Raw genomic sequence first — 26,066 nt, 5'->3', positions numbered from 1 at the left:
TTCGTTTAACGCGGAGCGCCTGCTCCCTCTGACAAGCAGAAAAACAAACAATTATCACAAGACCACTTCTGGTTACCCTCACCAATTCCACAGCACCCAACTCTGTTTTCACCCACCCTGAAACCACAAATGGATCAGACAAAAGACAAGACTCATCTTTATCCTGACCCTCTGTGCAATCCTCAGGCTCCAAGAACTTCACCACACCTACCACCTCCGATACTTCACCCTCATTCACTTCCATTTCTCCTCCTGTCTTCAGCTCACTCTGCTTATACTTTCTACCATTCTTCTTTAACAAACCATCTCCCTTTTTCCGCCATTTTTTACAGACTCAATCTCACCCTTTTCCTCCCCCTCTCTCTTAGACCTCCTCTGCCTCTCTTTTTCCCTCCATTCCTCCTCCGTATTCCAAGTATACATCTCCTTATGATAATACTGCACTTCTCCTGACATACATCTTGTTCTTGCCTTCTGAAGGGACGCCATTAGAGGTGGCGCTCCATCTGGGATTTCTTGAACAGACATGAAAACTACAAATCCCATGATGTTTTATATTAGAGGAGAGAAAGAGCAAGAATTCCACATAAAAATAATGGTCAGTGCAATCTGGAATTCCTTGGGACGTCCACACCCTAAACCCTGACCCAAACCTTAACCCCTATCCTATCCTAACCTTAACCATAACCCTTACCTAACCCTAACCTTAACCATTTTAAATTTCAATGGGGTTAAGGTTAGGGTTTCAATTGGGTAGGGACATGCCAAAGGTACGGTATAACACACACCTAAAAATAATCCTTCATCTTTCTTTCAAGCCCCTTCACATGCCTCTGGTGGCCTCACAGCAGTGCCCTCCCACTTCTGACACCATTGTAGCAAATACGGGGGGGTTCCTGACCGGGCCTCGAACTCAGGTGTCTGGTTCCGAGGCATGCACACAATTCACAACAATGTTGTCAGTGGTGGCAAGTGACTCAAATGTAGTGCCTGATGTCAACTAATGGATGATGCAAAAAGTCACCAAGGTATTGATGCTCTCCTCAACAGTGTCCAAGATCTCTGAATGGTCTGGTACACCAACTGAAGTTTTGAATTAACGAGCGTGAGATTATGAGTTCATATCTCCACCTGCCTTGGCAGGAAGGATCTTGACATTGTAATTGCAGGTAATCCCACTTTAACATGACTGATGGGACAGGTATGAGATGTCTACTTATGTATGGAAAATCAATCAACAAAGGGAATCTCAATATACTGGTGATTTCACTTTGTGGAAGCAACCATAGTTGACTGTGTTGGGGAGTCACTGGTTGACGTTCACTGAATTCAGATTGTCTTCTAGTCATAATTTCAAGTATCAGTACGCGCTCACACCTTTAGGAAAAATATGGGGGCGTTTACACCCACATCGCATAAAGTAGTTATTTGTTATTACAGACCTTACAGGGGTACTTCCGTTGGAATCTTGGGTCAGTTGTACAGATGGAATCCATCATACCAGCACACTCACATTCACTAATCTGACTCAAAACAAAGACAAAGGTTATTTTGTTAGGTCTTTAATATTTTCAATATTTCATTTTTCTTTTGTTTAGAAATATTGCACATGGTCAACATGCCTGTTTATGAGCTAACACTCATCTCTCTCATTCTAAAATTCCTTCTCCAAAGTAAGGACAGTTTATTTTAAGCACAATCATACCGTGTACACGCATACATGTGTGTGTATGTATGTCTGTGTGTTTGCGTGCGCACATGCATGTTCATGGAACCATTTCAGGCCGCACCTTTGTAAGATTCAACAAATCTTTGATCAATTCTATGTGTTTGATCTTGGACTATCTCATTATTTAACAGTCAAGATGGCATATAATAGTTCTGGTGACTGTAAAAATACTGCCTCTAGAATACGTGAAGAACATATGATTGATAATGTCTTATTGTATGGTATGTGAAGGAATCCGGGTGTGGCCGATTCCATACATGCATGTGCGCAAACACACACATCATCTATATGCACATATGGAAATATATATATATATTTATTTTTTTCACACATCCAACTGTATACAGAGAAATAAAGGTATACCCATAACTACCCCAACTCTTCCCAAAACAAGTGAAGAGGCAAAAAGTGCTATTTGAATTTCTTTGACTTTAGTTAGTTAGCTATGCTCTATCTCTTCAAATATAGCAATCTCAGATAATTATTCTTATACATAGTTATTAGAATGGGTCTTCTGACTGTACTGTAAATATCTATGGCACCGACCCACATAACCCACCCATTCCAAATATCCTATTGCACCATTTAAAAAGGAAAAAATAAAGTGGCAGAGAGGGAAGAGAGAGGGCTCCAGAGAATGCCCTACATGCCTGATCTAGGATCTGCTTTCCCTGAACTAAACCCTAACCAGAGCCATCCTGAGCTACATAACAGAACTGACCCTGGACCAGTGCTTAAGAGCACTTTCTAACAACACTTGGATAGAGGGGCTGGGAGAGGAAGCAAGGGGGAAAGGGGCTCCAAATGGAAGAGGGGGGATTGATAACATGGAACAACAAGGTTATTTCTATGAAACAATCTCTAAAAACAATACTTTCCTGATTTAAGTTGCAGTCACAAGACCACACATTGTGCAAACACCTGATTTCAACGTTTAAAAACAATCTCCCTGCCCCCTCCTTTATGTGTCTACTGAGAAGTCATGGGAAAGGGGAAATGGCTCAAAGTAAAATTTAGAAGAGTGGTCACGTGGGCTGTTTCCAAACCCCTTTTATATAAGTTTATGCTGGAGAAACACCAATGAGAGCCACAAGCGAGAAAACAGGCCACAGAAAACGTGTTATTTCCACTGCAACAATACAAGATAAAACAACATATCCACTGGGTGACTCCTAGACGTTGGTTAAATATCTACTTTTGCTTGTGAACTGTCACTTGGGAGCCAAGTGAGCCATGTCACATCATCTGCTTCTGGTGTCCTTGGTGGAATCCGCAGCCTCCACTCGAGTTGACCAATGAATGGACTATCGTCTCGTTCCGCCTTTCTCTGTGCTCGGTTACAGCCAACCATTGTTGAGTTTGTTGCTTTGTCACGCATCACCCTTCAATCTTTACATATTTAATTTCTCATAATGGCGTCCACAAGGGGGGAAGCCCCAATATACAACATCCTCTCCAGCCAATAGGAACTCAGTCTGTCTGTGACAGTGATAACTGATTGGGCCAGGGATTGGTCAATGGTCCCACAGAGTCCCGCCTCCCTTTTTCGGGAGCCAATGGTATCCATGCTTGACTCACTTCCTACAATCGCTAAAACTGTGCAGGCCAATGGCTTGGTCAGGCGAGTGTTGAGTAGACTGACAGACTGTGTGTGTGCAGTGTGTGTTCATTTCAGTGCTGTCTGTGGTTGCAGCATAGAGGGGCTGTGGAATTTCAGTGGAGGTTACATTGGATACATCCCAACCACTGTGCTGAGGAGTGGAGGCAGGGAAGTCAAGTCAATGCAACAGAGGGCTGCAATCTGCATCCGCACAAATTGTTACAACGTGCAGTTGTGTATGGTCATCTTTTGTGCGACAGTGCTTGTGACTGCCACCCAAGAGTAACAGTCTGAGTTGGTGGGTTGTGTGTGTATGTGCGAGAGAGACAGAAAGAATTGTGTGTACCACAGCATTTTCTGTGTCAAACTACAAACTACAAATGTGCTGAGAGTACAGCCAGTACAGAACTGTGCCGACAAGATACTGAAGTCCTGTTACTACATGTACAAGGACATGCAGTGGGTCACAACAACACTCTCTCTCTCTTTTGTCGCTTTCTTTCCATCGTCTCCATTCTCTAGTTTTTCTCCTTCTTTCCATTCCTACAATTTGCCCAAACTCCTGGGCTCCTCGGGACTCCGCCCTCTTTCTCCGGGCTCCGTCCCTGCACCATCTCGAGCGTTAGTATTTGAGGAGCCAGTGGAGGTGGAGTCTGTTGACCCCAGGACCCCTGTTGTTGACCCGCCGGGCTCAGAGATTCCGGGGGTTCCAGGTGTGGCTGTCTGCATGATCTTCTGCCTCACTTCCCTGATCTTCAGCTGCAGACACATCTTGGTGGGAAAGGTGTCTGAGTAGAGCGCCTGGAAGGCTGCAGTGGCCTGGGCTAGGCGTGGGGACAGAGGAGAAGACTCAAAGAATTGCAGTGCAACCTTAGCCTGGTTGTATCAGAGACTAGTTGGTTGTAATCTGGTCTTTTCTCAACCACTAAACCAGTATACAAAGTGACCAATGACAGTAAACAATTCTGCTACATAAGCCAATGAGAGAAGCAGATGGTGCCGGGTGGCTACCTGAAGGGAAGAACCCGTGTTCCTGGAAGAGCTGCATGACGAGAGCCCTGCGCTGGTCCAGAGTCCTCCGGAGAGAGGAGTACGGCACTCTGTCCATCTCCCCCAAGACATCCTCAGACTCAGCACCTAGAGAAACGACAGGACAGAGGGATAAATGAGAGGAGAGAGAGATGAGAAGAGAGGGGAAGAAGTGAGGGGAAAAGATGGTGATTGAGGATGGTGATTGAGAGAAGTGAGGGATGAGACAGAGTTGAGAGGAGTGAGTAATATGAAGAGGAAGTGAGGGAAGAGACAGAGTTGAGAGGAGTGAGTAATATGAAGAGGAAGTGAGGGAAGAGACAGAGTTGAGAGGAGTGAGTAATATGAAGAGGAAGTGAGGGAAGAGAAGAATAGAGAAAAGAGGAGGTAACGAGGGGGAATCAAAAGTGATGAGTGAGAAAATAATGCAAGGAGGAAGGGAAAAGTAACAAAGGAAAAAGCTATTGGGGTCTACCCAAAAGTAGTGCACTATATAGGGAATAGGGTGCCATTTAGGACACAAGACATAACCCATGACAGACTGTCCTACACTCCACACTACGTACCAGCTCTGTCGAAGGTGAAGATGTCCCCCTCACACTTGACGTCGCTCTTGGGTGTGTTGGGCTCCGAGCTGCAGCTGGAGAGACGGCTCCGAGCTGCAGTCTTCCTCCTGGGAGAGCTGGGGTCCTCTGCAGACGAGTCCAGGTCTGAAGGGGAGGAGGAGAAGAGAAGGGGAGAGGAAGAGAAGGGGAGAGGAAGAGAAGGGGAGAGGAAGAGAAGGGGAGAGGAAGAGAAGGGGAGGAAGAAGAGAAGGGGAGGAAGAAGAGAAGGGGAGGAAGAAGAGAAGGGGAGGAAGAAGATAAGGGGAGGAAGAAGAGAAGGGAAGAGGAAGAGAAGGGGAGGAAGAAGAGAAGGGGAGGAAGAAGAGAAGTGGAGAGGAAGAGAAGGGAAGAGGAAGAGAAGGGGAGAGGAAGAGAAGGGGAGGAAGAAGAGAAGGGGAGGAAGAAGAGAAGGGGAGAGGAAGAGAAGGGGAGAGGAAGAGAAGGGGAGGAAGAAGAGAAGGGGAGGAAGAAGAGAAGGGGAGGAAGAAGAGAAGGGGAGGAAGAAGATAAGGGGAGGAAGAAGAGAAGGGAAGAGGAAGAGAAGGGGAGGAAGAAGAGAAGGGGAGGAAGAAGAGAAGGGGAGGAAGAAGAGAAGTGGAGAGGAAGAGAAGGGAAGAGGAATAGAAGGGGAGAGGAAGAGAAGGGGAGGAAGAAGAGAAGGGGAGGAAGAAGAGAAGGGGAGGAAGAAGAGAAGGGGAGGAAGAAGAGACGGGGAGAGGAAGAGAAGGGGAGGACGAAGAGAATGGAAGGAATAAGAGAAGGGGAGGAAGAAGAGAAGGGGAGGAAGAAGAGAAGGGGAGAGGAAGAAGAGAAGGGGAGAGGAAGAGAAGGGGAGGAAGAAGAGAAGGGGAGGAAGAAGAGAAGGGGAGAGGAAGAGAAGGGGAGGAAGAAGAGAAGGGGAGGAAGAAGAGACGGGGAGAGGAAGAGAAGGGGAGGACGAAGAGAATGGAAGGAATAAGAGAAGGGGAGGAAGAAGAGAAGGGGAGGAAGAAGAGAAGGGGAGAGGAAGAAGAGAAGGGGAGAGGAAGAGAAGGGGAGGAAGAAGAGAAGGGGAGGAAGAAGAGAAGGGGAGAGGAAGAGAAGGGAGGAGGAAGAAGAGAAGGGAGGAAGAAGAAGGGGAGGAGAGAAGGAAAGGGGAGGAGAGGAAGAGAAGGGGAGGAAGAAGAGAAGAGAGGGAAGAGAAGGGAGGAGAAGAAGAAAGGGGGAGGAAGAGAAGGGGAGGAGAAGAGAAGGGGAGGAAGGAAGGAGAAGGGGAGGAAGAGGAGAGAGAAGGGGAGAGGAAGAGAAGGGGAGGAGAAGAGAAGGAGAGGGAGGAGGGGGGAGAGAAGAGAAGGTGGAGTGGTGGTGGTGAGAAAGAGGGGGATTAGGATGAAGAGAAGTCGTTTTAACACAGAATTCAATAGAACGTGGAATAATATTATTATGCTTTGTTAAAGGAGGAAATAAATCAGTTCAAATTCATTTTAGTGGCTGTGCTGGATTCTTAATACATTTTCTTTTGAATATGTTCGACAAATCTCTCCCTAGTCATGCTTGTTTCAAGATATGGCTTAACCTGACAGTGCAGCTCAAAGCCCAAATCTTGAGACTGACCAAGACAGCAGGGAAGATTATTGGCATGACACTTCCCTCCTCTCTCCAGGACATTTTCCAGGAGACCATTATCAGACAGGCCAGAAAGGTCATAGCGGACCCCACACATGCACTGAACACAGAGTTCCAGCTGATGCCATCCATGAGGCGTTATATGGTGCCTATATGCAGGCTGAACAGATAAACATTCGTTTTTCCCCATCAATAAAACTGCTTAACAGCAGGGGAGACAGAGGCAGATGAGAGAGACTGCAATGACGGACTGGAGCTGGCCTGTAGGCCTTAAAGGGATACTTGATCTACTTCCCCACGGTCAGATTTATATATATATATATTTTTTTTTTCCGCGAGCCATTGCTAACTAGCGTTAGCACAATGACTGGAAGTCTATGGGTATCTGCTAGCTTTGCCAAAATCCCAAAGTATCCCTTTAATTGTGTGGAACTGCCACCTAGTCACAGCCTTGCCTGTCATTAACTTATTAACTTTTTGTGTGGGTGGGGAGGGGGGTGTATGATGGGGTGTTATTCTCAATTGATTCTATGCATTTATGTATGTATGTGGAAGCAGCAGCAGGCTCTATTGTCAAAGTCACATTTCCACTTAAGGACAATAAAGTATATCATATCGTTAATGTTAGCGATACAATTTGTTTAGCGAACAGGCTACATTTGTAATATTCTCTCTCTGCCTCTCTCTCCCTTTCCCTCTCTATCTCTCTCTCACCTGTAGAGTTCCTCCTCTTCTTGCGGTAGCTGCCCAGTATGGCTCGGGGGGAGGTGGCCAGACTCTGGAGGGTGGGAGAGGGCAGCACCTCTTCTGGCCTGAACTCTGGCAGCTCGGCAAAGCGCTCCTCGAAATAGGACCCCGACAGGACCCTGTACAGTTGAAATATAGTTAGATTTTATGAGGCCCATGTTGGAATCGAACCGTACCCGGCACCACGCGGGAGCTAAGAGTGCCTCCTCAGTTGTAGTTTTTTGTCCCTATATAAAAAAATAGCAACATAAAAAAAATAATTGTAATGGTATCTCCGCTGCGCTGTGTCATTACAATAGATAGAGCACGCCGCAGTGTGTGTAGGGGGGCTATGGAAAGCTACTGGGGCGGTTAGGTATGACTCCTTTGGGCTTCCATAAAAAGCATGAAAAATCGCTTCTCATCTCTGTGCTAGGCTAAGTGAATAACGTAACACGCCTCCGCCTGTAATATTAGATTTTGATTTATAAGGGCGGGGTCAAGTTTACCAGTCGGGCCCTGGACGCCATGTTGGAGGCTGAACTGTCTCTGCTGTTCCTATGGGGGGCGCTCTGCAGGAGTGTCTGCCCTATGATGGGGGTGTGTGAGGTTCTCATCCCGATATTGACTGACACGGAATTGATTATGACGAGCTCTCTCTGGAGCCTGGAGAGGAGAGCGTGTTCTCTGACCCATTCCCCGGGCTTGGAGAAAACATTACTGCTCTGCAAAATGTTCCTGGGTGTGGCATGGAAGTTGCATCACTGCTGGGGGCTCTGTAGACAAGTGTTCATCTACCTCGGCCCTATGCTATGAAGTTCCTTTATTTGCTCTGCCAATCTACATTCACCAAATGGACATGCCATGTTGGTCAATATGTATCATGTACCCAGTGCTGGTTTGGAATGTGCCATTCTGCCTTGCTGTCACGTGTCCATTAGTTTGGGTAGTGTGTGCGTTAGAAATACTGAACCGTAATGATTTCAGTGGAAGGGAAAATGAACACTGCTACGTCCTGACAATGTTTATGAGGTTACGGTTTATGTGTGAGGAACGTGTCTGGAGCAAAATAAAGAATGTGGAGACCAGAATAAGGGGAGGGGTGTGTGGCGAAGAGGCGCTATAGCCACGTCTCTCTCCACTATTGCACACTGACTCCCGCCAATTCTGGCGCACTATTGTTTCATTGTGTCAATTGTTTGTCAATGTTTATCAATGCCCGGTGAAATATACACTGAGTGTACCAAACATTAGGAAGACCTTCCTGATATTGAGTTGCACCCCCCCTTCAGCCCTCAGAACAGCCTCAATTCGTCGGGGTATGGACTCTACAAGGTGTCAAAAGCGTTCCACAGGGATGCTGGCCCATGTTGACTCCAATGCTTCCCATAGTTGTGTCAAGTTGGCTGGATGTCCTTTGGGTGGTGGACCATTCTTGATCCACATGGGAAACTGTTGAGCGTGAAAAACCCAGCAGTGTTGCAGATCTTGACACAAACGGGTGCACCTGGCACCTACTGCCATACCCCGTTCAAAGGCACATACATTTTTTGTCTTGCTTATTCACCCTCTGAATGGCACACATACACAATCCATGTCTCAATTGTCTCAAGGCTTAAAAATCCTTCTTTACCCTGTCTCCTCCCCTTCATCTACACTGATTGACACAGATTTAACAAGTGACATCAATAAGGGATCATAGCTTTCACCTGGATTCACCTGGTAAGTCTATGTCATGGAAAGAGCAGGTGTTCTTAATGTTTTGTACACTCAGTGTATATTCATCAGTGAAGTTACTGTTAATCTCAACATATTACCCCATTAGTTTAGAATGTTTGGTTACGGAAATGTTGATAATTCTTTTAATATAATATATATTCATACCATTCTCATTCTCCAAGTGGAAACGTTGTTTGGAGAGCTCACAAACTGCGCAACACTTGTGATAAAGAACATTTGGTTTATGTAATTGCATTTACCAGTTTACTGTCAATTTCTTCATTGTCTTTGTTTGGAGAGCATGAGTCCAGTTTCTCTGTCATGTTTAATGTTGTGTGAACGCGCACGCTTTAGCATTCGGAAAGTATTCAGACCCCTTGACTTTTTCCACATTTTGTTACGTTACAGCCTTACTCTAAAATTGATTAAATTACTTTTTTTCCTCATCAATCTACACATAATACCCCATAATGACAAAGCGAAAACAGTTTAAAAAATGTTAACAAAATTAACAGAAATACCTTATTTACATAAGTATTCAGACCCTTTGCTATGAGACTTGAAATTGAGCTCAGGTACATACTGTTTCCATTGATCACCCTTGAGACGTTTCTACAACTTGATTGGAGTCCACCTGTGGTAAATTCAATTGATTGGACATGATTTGGAAAGGCACACACGTCTATGTAAGGTCCCACAGTTGACAGTGCATGTCAGAGCAAAAACCAAGCCATGAGGTCGAAAGAATTGTCCATAGAGCTCCGAGACAGGGTTGTGTCGAGGCACAGATCTGGGGAAGGGTACCAAAATAATTCTGCAGCATTGAAGGTCCCCAAGAACACAGTGGCCTCCATCATTCTTAAATGGAAGAAGTTTGGAACCACCAAGACACTTCCTAGAGCTGGCCGCCCAGCCAAACTGAGCAATTGGGGGAGTAGGGCCTTGTTCAAGGAGGTGACCAAGAACCTGATGGTCACTCTGAAAGATCTCCAGAGTTCCTCTGTGGAGATGGGAGAAACTTCCAGAAAGACAACCATCTCTGCAGCACTCCACCAATCAGGCCTTTATGGTAGAGTGGCCAGAAGGAAGCCACTCCTCAGTAAAAGGCATATCACAGCCCGCTTGGAGTTTGCCAAAAGGCACCTAAAGGACTGACCATGAGAAACAAGATTCTCTGGTCTGTTGAAACCAAGATTGAACTCTTTGGTCTGAATGCCAAGCGTCACGTCTGGAGGAAACCTGGCACCATCCCTACGGTGAAGCATGGTGGTGGCAGCATCATGCTGTGGGGATGTTTTTCAGCGGCAGGGACTGGGAGACTAGTCAGGATCAAGGGAAAGATGAACGGAGCAAAGTACAGAGAGATCCTTGATGAAAACCTGCTCCAGAGCGCTCAGGACCTCAGACTGGGGCGAAGGTTCACCTTCCAACAGGACAACAACCCTAAGCACACAGCCAAGACAACGCAGGAGTGGCTTCGGGACAAGTCTCTGAATGTCCTTGAGTGGCCCAGCCAGAGCTCGGACTTGAACCCGATTGAACATCTCTGGAGAGACCTGAAAATAGCTGTGCAGCGACGCTCCCCATCCAACCTGACAGCTTGAGAGGATCTGCAGAGAAGAATGGGAGAAACTCCCCAAATACAGGTGTGCCAAGCTTGTAGCGTCATACCCAAAAATACTTCATGCTGTAATCACTGCCAACGGTGCTTCAACAAAGTACTGAGTAAAGGGTCTGAATACTTATGTAAATAGATATTACAGTTATTTATTTTTAATACATTTGCAAACATTTCTAAAAACCTGGTTTTGCTTTGTCATTATGGGGTACAGTGTGTAGATTGATGAGGGGGAAAAAACGATTTAACCCATTTTAGAATAAGGCTGTAACGTACATTTTTTGGGAAAAAGTCGAGGGGTCTGAATACTTTCCGAATGCACTGTAGATATACCTGGCCTGCGTGCCAAGAATAGGTGTGGCCAAATGTATTTAAGTGCCCGTTTGGGGATGTTCTAGTTAGTTCTCTTTTGGGTAACTCAAGGGTAGGTTGTATCTGAGCCTGATAGACATACCAATGCTTTATCGTTTAAGACAGGTTTTGCCTGATGAGAGGCTTTTTATTTTGAACTTTGTATATATATTTGAAATATCACCGTCATCTTTGAAACACCAGCGCTGTGTAAATAAATCCAACACTCATTTGCACCTCTACCTGCATGCCTCCTTCTGAATCTTTGTCCTTACGACTGCTAGAAAGCCCCTATTTTATGCCGATACAGCGCAGCGGAGTTGGGTACATATTTCAACCTGTCACTTCAAAAGAACTCAACGATCTCAGACTCTCTGCATTTGAACTTTATGTTTATTGTGGTATAGCGTGATGTGTGCCAATGCAAGAACCCCCAGAAATGTAGACCTCTCGCCTCTTTAGTCACTTTATCCTGGCGCCGAGTCTGGACCGAACCCTCAACGTTAGTGATGTAAGCACCAAGCTCCAACCAACTGATTCCCTGGCTACAAATTCTTCTCCACTTGGTCATAACTGTCAACTGTCAATACACGTTTACTGTCAACTATGTAATGTACTGCATAGAGAGCACAGAGAGAAGCAACGGTGATGTTTTAATTTGCTCCCATTGTCCCCTCTCCCAATCCCTGTCACTCACTTGTCAATGGAGTCTGAGGTCTTTTTGAGTGGCGGGGGGCGGAATTTGGTCTTCTTGGCTGAGGGGGGCGCGTTCCTGTCTGTCTGTGGGGGAGGTGGAAGAGTGTCCTGTCCTGTGGGAGGGTGGGGAGGTTCCCTCGGTCCAGCCTGGAGAGAGAGTGAGAAAAAGAAGCAGGGATCAGTAACCATAGCAGCAGCCTCGTCCTTGATAAGTGTTTGCGATAATTGTTTGCATCACGATAATCGTTTGCAGCGTGATTAGCAAATTATTTGCTTTGCTTTTGCAATATCTATAGAGTAATCTCTTACCTCTTTGCTGTGGCCCCCGTTGCCAATGTCCCCTTTGTTGTGGCCCTCATGGGGCCAATCATCTGTCTCCCTGGACCCCTCTGGTTCAGGTGTCCCACTCTCCTTCTTTATCCCCATCTCCCTCTCTCCATCCACGTCTGTCTGTTTCTCTTTGGCATAATCTGTGGCATTGTCCGTGTTCTCTTCTTTCACGTGGCTGGCTCGACCACCATTTTCTACACTCCCTGCAGGAAAAGACACGATAGTGGCTCATGATTTCTAGTAAAAATACACTACATGACCAAAAGCACCTGCTCGTCAAACATCTCATTCCAAAATCATGGGCATTAATATGGAGTTGGTTCCCCCTTTGCTGCTATAACAGCCGCCACTCTTCTGGGAAGGCTTTCCACTAGATGTTGGAACATTGCTATCTCCCGAGTGGCGCAGTGGTCTAAGGCACTGCATCGCAGTGCTAGCTGTGCCACTAGAGATCCTGGTTTGAATCCAGGCTCTGTCATAGCCGGCCGCGACCGGGAGACCCATGGGGCGGCGCACAATTGGCCCAGGGCAGGGGAGGGAATGGCCGGCAGGGATGTAGCTCAGTTGGTAGAGCATGGCGTTTGCAACGCCAGGGTTGTGGGTTTGATTCCCACGGGGGGCAAGTATGAAAAAAATAAAAATAATAATGTATGCACTCACTAACTGTAAGTCGCTCTGGATAAGAGCGTCTGCTAAATGACTAAAAATGTAATTGCTGTGGGGACTTGCTTCCATTCAGCCATAAGAGCATTACTGAGGTTGTTGTGCGACTAGGCCTTGCTCACAGTGTTCCAATTCATCCAAAAGGTGTTTGATGGGGTTGAGGTCAGGCCACAAAGTTGGAAGCACAGAAATGTCTAAAATGTCATTGTATGCTGTAGTGTTAAGATTTCCCTTCACTGAAACTAAGGGGCCTAGCCCGAACCATGAAAAACAGCCCCAGACCATTATTCCTCTTCCACCAAACTTTACAGTTGACACTATGCATTGGGGCAGGTAGCGTTCTCCTGGCATCCGCCAAACCCAGATTCGTCCGTCGGACTGCCAGATGGTGAAGCGTGATTCATCACTTCAGAGAACGCGTTTCCACTGCTCCAGAGTCCAATGGCGGCGAGCTTTACACCACTCCAGCCGACGCTTGGCATTGCACATGGTGATCTTAGGCTCTGCTCGGCCATGGAAACCCATTTCATGAAGCTCCCGACGAACAGTTATTGTGCTTATGTTGCTTCCAGAGGCAGTTTGGAACTCGGTAGTGAGTGCTGCAACCGAGGACAGACGATTTTTATGCACAACACGCTTCAGCACTCGGGGGTTCCGTTCTGTGAGCTTGTGTGGCCTACCATTTCGCAGCTGAGCCGAGAAATTTCCACTTCACAATAACTGCACTTACAGATGACCGGGACAGCTGACTTGTTGGAAAGGTGGCATCCTATGACAGTGCCACGTTGAAAGTCACTGAGCTCTTTAGTAAGGCCATTCTACTGCCAATGTTTGTCTATGGAGATTGCATGGCTGTGTGCTCGATTTTATACACCTGTCAGCAACGGGTGTGGCTGAAATAGCCAAATCCACTATTTTGAATGGGTGTCCACATACTTTTGTATATAGAGTGTATATAGTAGCATAACTAGTTATAAAAGAGGCAACTATAGCAGAAGAGGCCATAAGCAGAGAAGTGAGGAGAGATGGAAGGAGAAATGGAGGTGAGAGAGGAGGAGGGGAAAAGTTACAGAGTGAGAGTGTGGGGAGGCGGACTACAGTTTTGACGTACCTGTTGGTATATTACTGCTGGACGTACCCATTGAGTTAGCACCGGGTTCGCTATGTGCCTCGACATCCTCTGTCATCTTCTCTTTCTTTATGCTCCCTTTCTTTATCTGAGTCTTGGTCTTCCTTAGGGCCTGGCCCTCCACCTGTGGCTTGTGCTCCATCTCTGCAGTCAGGTGTGGCATTCCCTCTTCATGTGACCGGGTCACGTCCTTTGAACCCTGGACACCGACAGCCAAGGGTGATGATTGGCCGGACACTTCTTGAGCCAAATTGGGGGGCACGGAGGTCATGGAAACCACATCTGGCGCCAGGGTGATGCTCTGGGCCGGGTAAATGGTGGTGAGGAGTTGACGTCCGGTCCCTGGGGCTCCAGCGGAAAGGGCTGGGGCTAGCAAGGGCGGTTGGCCCGCTACGAGAGGGTGCACCAGGGCTTGGCCGGCAGGGGCGATGGCGGTGAAGCCCAGGGTCGTCAGGCACGATGGCAGGTAGGCGGGGCCTGGAGAAGGAGGGGCCTGGACTGTTGCCGTGGAGACCACTCCGGTGCCTGATTGGACATAAGTGATCCTAGAGTAAAGAAGAGACAAAAAGCTATGAACACATTGTTCTGATGAAGGTCAATTGACCAAGGCACAGCCACAATAAACTAAAAGTCTGCGGAGGTTCTCTTGTCATTAAAACATGCCATGCGAATGTAATAGTGGGACATATATACTAAACAAAAATATAAACGCAACATGCAACAATTTCAAAGATTTGACTGAGTTATAGTTCATATGAGGAAATCAGTCAATTGAAATAAATTCATTAGGCCCTAATCTATGGATTTCACATGACTGGGAATACAGATATGCATATGTTGGTCACAGATACCTTAAAAAAAAGATTGAGGCGGGATCAGAATACTAGTCAGTATTTGGTGTGACCACCATTTTCCTCATGCAGTGCGACATCTCCTTCATTTACATTACATTTACATTTACGTCATTTAGCAGACGCTCTTATCCAGAGCGACTTACAAATTGGTGCATTCACCTTATAGCCAGTGGGATAACCACTTTACAATGTTTTTTTTGTTGTTGTTTTTTTGGGGGGGGGGGTTGGGGTAAGGGGGGGGGTAGAATGATTACTTTATCCTATCCCAGGTATTCCTTAAAGAGGTGGGGTTTCAAATGTCTCCGGAAGGTGGTGAGTGACTCCGCTGTCCTGGCGTCGTGAGGGAGCTTGTTCCACCATTGGGGTGCCAGAGCAGCGAACAGTTTTGACTGGGCTGAGCGGGAACTATGCTTCTGCAGAGGTAGGGGAGCCAGCAGGCCAGAGGTGGATGAACGCAATGCCCTCGTTTGGGTGTAGGGACTGATCAGAGGCTGAAGGTACGGAGGTGCCGTTCCCCTCACAGCTCCGTAGGCAAGCACCATGGTCTTGTAGCAGATGCGAGCTTCAACTGGAAGCCAGTGGAGTGTGCGGAGGAGCGGGGTGACGTGAGAGAACTTGGGAAGGTTGAACACCAGACGGGCTGCGGCATTCTGGATGAGTTGTAGGGGTTTAATGGCACAGGCAGGGAGCCCAGCCAACAGCGAGTTGCAGTAGTCCAGACGGGAGATGACAAGTGCCTGGATTAGGACCTGTGCCGCTTCCTGTGTAAGGCAGGGTCGTACTCTCCGAATGTTGTAGAGCATGAACCTACAGGATCGGGTCACCGCCTTGATGTTAGCGGAGAACGACAGGGTGTTGTCCAGGGTCACGCCAAGGCTCTTCGCACTCTGGGAGGAGGACACAACGGAGTTGTCAACCGTGATGGCGAGATCATGGAACAGGCAGTCCTTCCCCGGGAGGAAGAGCAGCTCTGTCTTGCCGAGGTTCAGCTTGAGGTGGTGATCCGTCATCCATACTGATATGTCTGCCAGACATGCAGAGATGCGATTCGCCACCTGGTTATCAGAAGGGGGAAAGGAGAAGATTAGTTGTGTGTCGTCTGCGTAGCAATGATAGGAGAGGCCATGTGAGGATATGACAGAGCCAAGTGACTTCGCATGGAGTTGATCAGGCTGTTGATTGTGGCCTGTGGAATGTTGTCCCACTCCTCTTCAATGGCTGTGAGAAGTTGCTGGATATTAGAAGGAACTGGAACACGCTGTCGTACACGTCGATCCAGAGCATCCTCAATGGTTGACATGTCTGGTGAGTATGTAGGCCATGGAAGAACTGGGACATTTTCAGCCTTCAGGAATTTTGTACAGATCCTTGCGACATGGGGCCGTGCATTATCATGCTGAATGGCACGACAATGGGCCACGGCATCTCGTCACGGTATCTCTGTGCATTCAAATTGCCATCGATAAAATGAAATTCTGTTTGTTGTCCATAGCTTATGCCTGCCCATGCCATAACCCCACCGCCACCATGGGGCACTCTGTTCACAATGTTGACATCAGCAAACCGCTCGCCCACACGACACCATACACGTGGTCTGCGGTTGTGAGGCTGGTTCGACGTACTGCCAAATTCTCTAAAACGGCTTATGGTAGAGAAATGAACATTACATTCTCTGGCAACAGCTGGTGGAAATTCCTGCAGTCAACATGCCAATTGCACACTCCCTCAAAACTTGAGACATCTGTGGCATTGTGTTGTGTGACAAAACTGCATATTTTAGAGTGGCCTTTTGTTGTCCCCAGCACAAGGTGCACCTGTGTAATGATCATGCCATTTAATCAGCTTCTTGATATGCCACACCTGTCAGGTGGATGGATTATCTTGGCAAAGGAGAAATGCTCACTAACAGGGATGTAAACAAATTTGTGCACAAAATGTGAGATAAATAAGCTTTTTGTGCATACAGAAAATTTCGGGGATCTTTTATTTCAGTTCATGAAACATGGGACCAACACTTTACATGTTGCGTTTATATTTTTGTTTAGTGTATATACTGTATAATCAGACGTTTCTTGTAGGTTAAAGTGAGTACCTAGTTGGAGGCGAGGTCAGCAACACGGTCTGAGTGGGTGTGATGCCCGGAGTCATCACAGTGGCTGTTGCCATGGATACAGGGAAGGGACTCCCAGGATGCACTGCTCCAGCAGAGTGGACATTTGTCTGGACCATCGGCATGGGGGCAATCTGGATAATCTGTGCAGGAAAACACACACATAAACAGGTCAGCCAAGAGGCTAGTGGTCCCCATACATCAGCTGCTTGGAGCATGAGTTGTGGGTCATTATTCCCGCAGTAACAACACATTTGTGAATATAACTTTAGGTCGTGTTTCTTTAAAACCTATACTATTATCATTACAGTGTATGCCTATGTATTTGACCTATGTTCAAGCCTTTTATCGGAAAGAGATCTAGAAGTTGCTGTTATGCTGTATGTAACGCTTGTGTGTAATAATCGCTACCTTGTTTCCTGGTAGAGCACCATTTTGCATAGGAAGGGGAGGAGCCACCAGGGAGCTGGGCTGAGGAGGAGTAGAGCTGGTTCTCACTGTTGCCATGGGAACCAACATCTTGCTCTGCAAGACTGGAGACTGGGCTTGGACTGGTGTGTGTGTGAGAGAGAGAGAGAGAGAGAGAGAGAGAGAGAGAGAGAGATGTTGGTTTACGTAAGACTGTGTTGACATGAGAACTAATGACAACCATAAGGTGATTAATCTCTCACTGACAGGTAACATTAAAGTGCTAGACTAAATAGAAGGTTACACTTATTCTGGGCTTGAAGGGGCATTCAACTAATTTCCCCCCAAAAAATAACACTTACACCTATGAATTTTGGATGGTCGTAAACATATCCCCTTTTATATAACAACCCTAACCTTTTCCATAGGTCCTCCCCTTTTCCATCCCTGTCAGCCAATCACTCCTCTCTCTCACCTCTTTCTCCAGGGCTGACCCCTCCCACTGCGGCATATCTTATTCCCACTCCTGCCCCCGAATGTATTCCATTGGCCAGGGAGACATGTGTGGGCGGAGTGGAGGGCAGCGTGCGGACGCCGGTTGGCTGCTGGGTTAGCTGGGGGGAGGGGCTCTTGGGGTTGGCGCTGACAGAAGACAGGGTGGGCAGGATGTACTGCACCTGGGTGAGGCCAGGCTTGGCAGCGCCAGGGGGGGTGAGAGAGGCGGCAGGAAGGAACTGGGGCTGCAGCAGGGGGAGGGGGAGTGGCAGGGTGCTGTGGGTGGAGCTTAAGAGAGGCTGAGGCGGGGCTATGAGCTGTATAGACTGGTTGGGGAAAGCTCCTCCCAGCACTAGACTGGTGACCTGCAGCCCCCCCGGCCCCACACTCATGGGATTGGGAGAGGACGAAGACAAGTACCCACCCCCTGCTTTGAAAGGCCCGCCTCCTGCTCCCGGTCCTCCAATCAGAAGCGTGGCTTTCTTCTCCCCAGGGAGGGCACTGAGGGCCATTGGCTTGCTGGCGATGGGGATGGGCGTGCTGGTGATGGGGCATACCATGTTGGTCACCATGGTGGGGGCCATCCGGACTGCACTGAGCACCTGGGTGAGTCCATAACCCAGAGCAGGGGTCGAGGTGTTGGGCGCCGATCCAGGGATGGAATTAGAGGAAACCTGCCCCCCTCCACCCCTTCCTCTTTTGGATTCTCCACTTCCCTCTTCTCCTCCCTCCATCCCTCGTTTTCTCTTCCTCTCAGAGCTCTCTCCAGAGCTCCCCCCTGTGTTCCCCTTGGTAGAGTCGGAGTAAGAGTCGGAGTGGGAGGTGCTGGTGGAGGAGGGGAGAGAGGAACGGGCCACTGGCTGGAAGGCTCGCTGGAGGGGGAGAGATCAAAGAGAAACGTTAACTAAGGTTCCTCCTGAATTAAGTTTCTTAGTGCACCAACGTAGAATTTAAACTGGTGGGGGAATGAAACGGATCAGACTCACACCATTTTTGCATGGGCGAGAAGAAACAGTGGGAATCGAATATCTATCTTTTAGATATCTGTTAAAATTCAGTAGGACAATGCCACTTCATTTGGCAGTTCCATTACCCATGAAATCTAAATTGTACCATGTTAATAGCACCTACAGTCCAAAAGGTTAAAGAAGCTATATGGCTAAACGGGTAGGGTACCTGTCCATCCGGCTCATCCTCGTCACTGTCAGTCACTCTCTCTTTACACTTGAGGTCTATGGATCCCTCAGGGCATGAGTCATCTGGAAATAAAGAGGACGAAATAGGTACAATCAGACATGATAGGACAGTAAAGACAGTAACGAAACAATAGGGAATGTGCCATTAAAAACGGACGAATATGAGACAGACAATCAATATCACAGCTAGGGGGAAATTAGTTATCTATAAGATAATGCCTGTCGTAAAACATCTACAGACTACATGTGCAAGACATTGAGGAGCCATTGAACAGGAGCAGTATTAAGACCATAGAAACTGAATAGGGAATCTATTATATTTCTATGGATGCCACAGTGGACACACAGAGTAGCCACCATAGATATCCTATTAAATTACTAGAGGAGCTATGTCATTAACCCTCAAAGTTCCAGAATGGGATGATAATGGCAGCCATTTTGGTCAGGGAGAAATCCAAACCAGTCTAATTGGAATGAATGGCAGTAGAGGTATAGGTGATGCATTTCCTGCTTTTATTTTTTACATTCTATTTCCTAATTAGGCCACACTAAGGGTGAGTACGTTCGTAAATTCACTCTGGCTATCTACTCTGATATCAGAGCACTCTCGTCTGAGTGTGCCAGAGCGCAGAATAACTGATGAATTTACGAACGCTCAACACCCGTTGAATATGACCGGTGTCAGTAAACTTCGGCAAAAAAACGTAATTAAATTGTTGCCAGCACCAGCTTGCAAAGCCAGGGTTGTGTGTTCGATTCCCACGGGGGGCCAGTATGAAAAATGTATACACTCACTAACTGTAAGTCGCTCTGGATAAGAGCGTCTGCTAAATGACTAAACATTTTAAAATTTAAAAAAATAACCTGAAAACAGCCTAACCAGGTCTGCTAGGGCGAGTAAAATGGTCAGAGGGAGGTCTCCCCTCATTTGTGTCTGGAAGTACTTTAGCCAGTTAGCTTGGGTGCTTGACTGCCGGTCAGAACACTCATATCAACCCTACTCCTCGGACAGAGCGTCCAGTGTGCGCTCTGAGAGTAAAACGCTCTGAATTTACGAACGCCCAGAGCGCACTCTGAGTGCCCTCTGGCCCTCCAGAGTGAATTTACGAACACACCCTAAATATGACTGTGACCTCACCCATGACATCATCGTCCCCCTCTTCCTCACAGATAACCATGCGCTCCTCGTCGCTGGTCCCGTCCTCGCTGGCCCCACATTGTGCCAGGGAGAGAGTAGGGGGGCGGCTGTGGAACGAGCCTGCCCCTTCTCGACACAACTGATAGAGAAATGCAGAGCTAGAAGTTAGCTCTACGGTTCCAATGGCCGCCGTGCATCACCTGGGTGTGGGCGCTATACATTGGTAGTGAAGGTGCGTGAGTTTCCTTCGTACTATACTAAGTGCTTTGAGATATACTGTAATGCAGTCTGTTACTGTAGAACTATTACTAAACAGAGAGAGAATAAAATAAAAGGATAAGCAGTGGAAAATGGTGTACAAAACAGGTAGAACAGAAGAAAAAGGGATGCCACTAACTATATCAGTCCTGTACCTTCTCCAGATCTCTGGCCCGCTCCCTCCTCTCCAGGCTGTGCACTGCACTCTGGGAGAAGGCCCGGGGGCGAGGGAGCTGACCACTGTAGGCCCCCAAATGACGCTCAGAGCCCGCAGGCCAGCCCAGGCCTGCCGCATCCTTCACCTCCATGCCCTGAGACACTGACTCAGGCTCTATGGAGGAGGAGGGGGGAGAAAGAGTCTTAGTAAAATCACATACACATTAAACAGGGCAGGTTTCCTGGACACACATTAAACGTACTGCTGGACTAAAAAGTACTTTCAATGGAGATTCTCAATTGAGCTTGCCATTTAGTCAATTTTACATATTTAGCAGACGCTCTTATCCAGAGCGACTTACAGTTAAGTGAGTGCATACATTTTCATACTGGACCCCCGTGGGAATCGAACCCACAACCCTGGCGTTGCAAACGCCACGCTCTACCAACTGAGCTACATCCCTGCCGGCCATTCCCTCCCCTACCCTGGACGGCGCTGGCTAATTGTGCGCCGCCCCATGGGTCTCCCGGTCGCGGCCGGCTACGACAGAGTCTGGATTCGAACCAGGATCTCTAGTGGCACACCTAGCACTGCGATGCAGTGCCTTGTAAGTATCTGGGAAACAGGCCAATAGAGTACATTGCATACAAGACATATCAAAATAGTAAATGCACTCATACAAGCACACGATCATACAATTACACACAACCAAGAAGATTAAAAATAGCTTGTACAAGCACAGGGAAAAACAAACCCACCCACACACATGCACCCTCAGAGGAGTGGAGCACAGACACATACAAATAAGTACGAAACACTTTTCATTACAGTCCTCTCATTACTATGTACATTTTCTTGTAAGTAAAGTGTAAGACCTTAAGATGATAAATAAACACACACAAATGCAAACACACCTATAGTGAAAAACACACAGACACACACACACACTCTGACCTGTGCTCTCCGACATGCTCCTCTCGCGTGCCTCTTTGGCCCCTGGGGTCCCTCGGCCCTCAGAGATAGACTTCCTCCTGTCCTTGTTGCACCACTTCCAGTCTGGGTGGGCCCTGAAGTGAGCCTCCTTCACCTGGGGGAGAGGGTGGGAGGGAGGGAAGGAGGGAGAATGGATGGAGGGAGGGAGGGAGGGAGGGAGGGAGGGAGGGAGGGTGGGAGGGAGGGAGGGAGGGAGGGAGGGAGGGAGGGAGGGAGGGGAGGGAGGGAGGGAGGGAGGGAGGGAGGGAGGGAGGGAAAATGGAGTCAGTCACAAGGAGTCATAACATGAAAAGGATAGAAGGAAGGACGGAAAGAAAACAGAATATCCTATTCTCCGGTTCAGAGTCCTTGGGTGTATTGAAAGGCACAATAAACAATACAATCTATTGATATTAACATCATTATTACAGCCTGGTCCCAGATCTGTTTGTGCTGTATGGTGTATGTACCAATGATGTGTATAAACCCTGGATTGCTGATGCTATGTATTGGCCATTGAGAGGCTTTGAAGACACCGGTTGGCCATATTGGCACTCCCCAGTAGGAACAGTCCTCCATAGGAATTAATGGAAATATACAGTATTTCAATTACATGTTTAAAGAACAAAATTGCATGTATTTATGTGTTTTTGTTGTTGTAGTCGGGACAGTAACATTAGAACTCTCTTTAAAAAAATACTTTAAGGAAAATGTTTCTTTATATATTTTTTAAATTAAAATGTTTATGTTTAGCTAACATAATATAATGTAAAAGTATGCATTAGGGTGTCTGTAATATAATCAACTTGCAAAAAATGAATATAGACATTAATAAATACATTTCTATAGCTTCCAAAATCTTTTTTACACTGGAGGAGTACCAAGACGACCGCGCGGTGGCTTCAATACAGCGCCCCGTCAGTCATCCAGGGTTTATATACATAATTGGTATGTACAGTGGCTTGCAAAAGTATTCACCCCCCTCTGCATTTTTCCTATTTTGTTGCCTTACAACCTGGAATTAAAATTGATTTTTTGGGGGTTTGTATCATTTGATTTACACAACATGCCTACCACTTTGAAGATTTTTTTTATTTTTTATTGTGAGACAAACAAGAAATAAGACAAAAAAACTGAAAAATTGAGCGTGCATAACTATTCACCCTCCCAAAGTCAATACTTTGTAGAGCCACCTTTTGCAGCAATTACAGCTGCAAGTCTCTTGGGGTATGTCTCTATAAGCTTGGCACATCTAGCCACTGGGATTTTTGCCCATTCTTCAAGGCAAAACTGCTCCAGCTCCTTCAAGTTGGATGGGTTCCGCTGGTGTACAGCAATCTTTAAGTCATACCACAGATTCTCAATTGGATTTAGGTCTGGCCTTTGACTAGGCCATTCCAAGACATTTAAATGTTTCCCCTTAAACCACTTGAGTGTTGCTTTAGCAGTATGCTTAGGGTCATTGTCCTGCTGGAAGGTGAACCTCCGTCCCAGTCTCAAATCTCGGAAAGACTGAAACAGGTTTCCCTCAAGAATTTCCCTGTATTTAGCGCCATCCATAATTCCTTCAATCCTGACCAGTTTCCCAGTCCCTGCCGATGAAAAACATCCCCACAGCATGACGCTGCCACCACCATGGTTCACTGTGGGGATGGTGTTCTCGGGGGAATGAGAGGTGTTGGGTTTGCGCCAGACATAGCGTTTTCCTTAATGGCCAAAAAGCTCAATTTTAGTCTCATCTGACCAGAGTACCTTCTTCCATATGTTTGGGGAGTCTCCCACATGCCTTTTGGCGAACACCAAACGTGTTTGCTTATTTTTTTCTTTAAGCAATGGCTTTTTTCTGGCCACTCTTCCGTAAAGCCCAGCTCTGTGGAGTGTACGGCTTAAAGTGGTCCTATGGACAGATACTTCAATCTCCGCTGTTGTCACGCTCTGGCTCCGGGACTGTGTATTTTGAGCCAGGGTGTGTTCATTTGGTTGTGTTTGGTATTGGTTGTGTTGTATTTGGTTGTGTTTCCTTGTTTGGTCGTGTGACTCCCAATCAGTGGTAACGAGTGTCAGCTGTCGGCTCGTTATCTCTGATTGGGAGCCATATTTAAACTGTCAGTGTTCACCTTAGTGTTGTGGGTTTTTGTTCCGTATCAGTCATTGTAACTGAGGACTTCACGATTCGTCATTGTTTGTTGTTTTGTATTGAGTACTTTAATTAATAAAGTCATGTTCGTATCGCACGCTGCGCCTTGGTCCACTCACTTAGTAGACGGTCGTGACAGAAAAACCCACCGTACCAGGACCAAGCAGCGTGTCCAGGAGCCAAGGATCTGGACATGGGAGGAGATTTTGGATGGTAAAGGGTCTTGGACTTGGGAGGAAATCCTGGATGGGATGGATCGCCGGCCATGGAGTAAAACAGTGGAGAGGCGACTGAGAGAGGAGCAACGGCGTCAGCAGGGCCATCGTCGGAAGGACGAGAGGCAACCCCAAAAAGTTTTTTGGGGGGGGCACATGGCTTGGGCGGCTGGGCAGCAGGAGGCTGCCACAGGGAGACGTGGAGAGAAGGCTACCGGATTTGGGGAGCCATTGGCGAGTAGAGGGAGGGAAGTAGTTGAGGCACGGCGTGAGAGACTGAGGTGTGTTACCAGTCCGGTCCGGCCCGTTCCTGATCCCCGGTTAGAGCCAGTGGTGTGTGTCCCCAGTACGGTCCGGTCTATTCCTGCTCCCCGCTCCAAACCTACGGTGTGCGTCGACAGCCCAGCCCGGCCCGTTCCTGCGCTCCGCACCGAGTCTGTGGTGCGCGTCGCCAGCCCAGCCCGGCCTGTTCCTGCTCCTCGCACTAAGCCTACGGTGTGCGTCGCCAGCCCAGCCCGGCCTGTTCCTGTTCCACGCGCAAAGCCTACGGTGTGCGTCGCCAGGCCGACCCGGCCTGTTCCTGCCACTCGCACCAAACCTACGGTGCGAGTCGTCAGCCTGGTTCAGCCCGTTCCTGCTACTCGCACCAAACCAGGGATGCGAGTCGTCAGCCTGGTCCAGCCCGTTCCTGCTACTCGCACCAAGCCAAGGGTGCGAGTCGTCAGCCGGGTTCAGCTCGTCCCTGCTACTCGCACCAAGCCAAGGGTGCGAGCCGTCAGCCTGATCCAGCCCATTCCTGCTACTCGCACCAAGCCAGGGATGCGAGTCGTCAGCTTGGTGAGGCCCGTTCCGGCTCCACGCATCAAGCCTAGGGTGCGTATCGTCAGCCAGGTCCGGTCCGTTCCTGCCTCACGCGCCAAGCCAGGGGTGCGCGTCGTCAGTCCAGATCCTACCAGCTGGGTCAGATCGGACCGGGGGCGCTACGGGGGGATTGAAGAAGGGTGGTGGTCAAGCCCGGAGCCGGAGCCGCCTCCGAGGAGCAACACCCACCCAGCCCTCCCCTATTTGGGGTGTAGGCGCGGTCGGAGTCCGCGCCTTTAGGGGGGGGTACTGTCACGCTCTGGCTCCGGGACTGTGTATTTTGAGCCAGGGTGTGTTCATTTGGTTGTGTTTGGTATTGGTTGTGTTGTATTTGGTTGTGTTTCCTTGTTTGGTCGTGTGACTCCCAATCAGTGGTAACGAGTGTCAGCTGTCGGCTCGTTATCTCTGATTGGGAGCCATATTTAAACTGTCAGTGTTCACCTTAGTGTTGTGGGTTTTTGTTCCGTATCAGTCATTGTAACTGAGGACTTCACGATTCGTCATTGTTTGTTGTTTTGTATTGAGTACTTTAATTAATAAAGTCATGTTCGTATCGCACGCTGCGCCTTGGTCCACTCACTTAGTAGACGGTCGTGACAGCTGTGGAGCTTTGCAGCTCCTTCAGGGTTATCTTTGGTCTCTTTGTTGCCTCTCTTGCCTGGTCCGTGAGTTTTGGTGGGTGGCCCTCTCTTGGCAGGTTTGCTGTGGTGCCATATTCTTTCAATTTTTTAATAATGGATTTAATGGTGCTCAGTGGGATGTTCAAAGTTTCTGATATTTTTTTATAACCCAACCCTGATCTGTACTTCTCCACAACTTTGTCCCTGACCTGTTTGGAGAGCTCCTTGGTCTTCATGGTGCCGCTTGCTTGGTGGTGCCCCTTGCTTAGGGGTGTTGCAGACTCTGGGGCCTTTCAGAACAGGTGTATATATACTGAGATCATGTGACAGATCATGTGAAACTTAGATTGCACACAGGTGGACAAGTTATTTTTTTCATTTCACTTCACCAATTTGGACTATTTTGTGTATGTCCATTCCATGAAATCCAAATAAAAATCAATTTAAATTACAGGTTGTAATGCAACAAAAAAGGAATAACGCCAAGGGGGCTGAATACTTTTGCAAGGCACTGTACCTGGAAGGCGAGGTCGTGGTACTTCTGCTTCTCTTTGGGCCCCAGGGCGTACCACCACTCGCCCAGGATCTTGCTGACCGTGCGGTTGTCCTGGTTGGGGTGCCTCTGGTGCACCAGCGTCCGGTGACGCTTGCTGAAGATCATGAACGCGTTCATTGGCCGCCGAATGTGGTCCTTTTCCCTCTAAGAGAGAGAGAGAGAGAGAGAGAGAGAGAGAGAGAGAGAGAGAGAGAGAGAGAGAGAGAGAGAGAGAGAGAGAGAGAGAGAGAGAGAGAGAGAGAGAGAGAGAGAGAGAGAGAGAGAGAGAGAGAGAGAAATGGAGTAAGAG

General features: G+C 47.8%; 1 protein-coding gene across 1 annotated transcript in view; it reads right to left on the bottom strand.

Annotated features, from left to right (window-relative positions):
• Nucleotides 1-1,546: 1,546 nt before the first annotated feature.
• The window catches only part of LOC311132916 (protein capicua homolog), a 36,921-nt gene continuing 12,401 nt past the window's right edge, over nucleotides 1,547-26,066 (bottom strand). The window contains 15 exon segments of the mRNA XM_084166300.1: nucleotides 1,547-4,153; nucleotides 4,341-4,466; nucleotides 4,925-5,068; nucleotides 7,283-7,434; nucleotides 11,680-11,825; nucleotides 11,988-12,211; nucleotides 13,783-14,345; nucleotides 16,747-16,907; nucleotides 17,176-17,315; nucleotides 17,648-18,539; nucleotides 18,844-18,926; nucleotides 20,002-20,140; nucleotides 20,415-20,590; nucleotides 21,371-21,503; nucleotides 25,739-25,921. Coding sequence (XP_084022426.1) covers nucleotides 3,873-4,153; nucleotides 4,341-4,466; nucleotides 4,925-5,068; nucleotides 7,283-7,434; nucleotides 11,680-11,825; nucleotides 11,988-12,211; nucleotides 13,783-14,345; nucleotides 16,747-16,907; nucleotides 17,176-17,315; nucleotides 17,648-18,539; nucleotides 18,844-18,926; nucleotides 20,002-20,140; nucleotides 20,415-20,590; nucleotides 21,371-21,503; nucleotides 25,739-25,921 — 3,543 coding nt within the window. The 3' untranslated portion in view covers nucleotides 1,547-3,872.

The sequence above is a fragment of the Coregonus lavaretus genome, assembly GCF_964263955.1.
Source record: "Coregonus lavaretus genome assembly, chromosome: 7".
Lineage (NCBI taxonomy): Eukaryota > Metazoa > Chordata > Actinopteri > Salmoniformes > Salmonidae > Coregonus > Coregonus lavaretus.
This window is presented reverse-complemented; position numbering and strand designations above follow the sequence as displayed.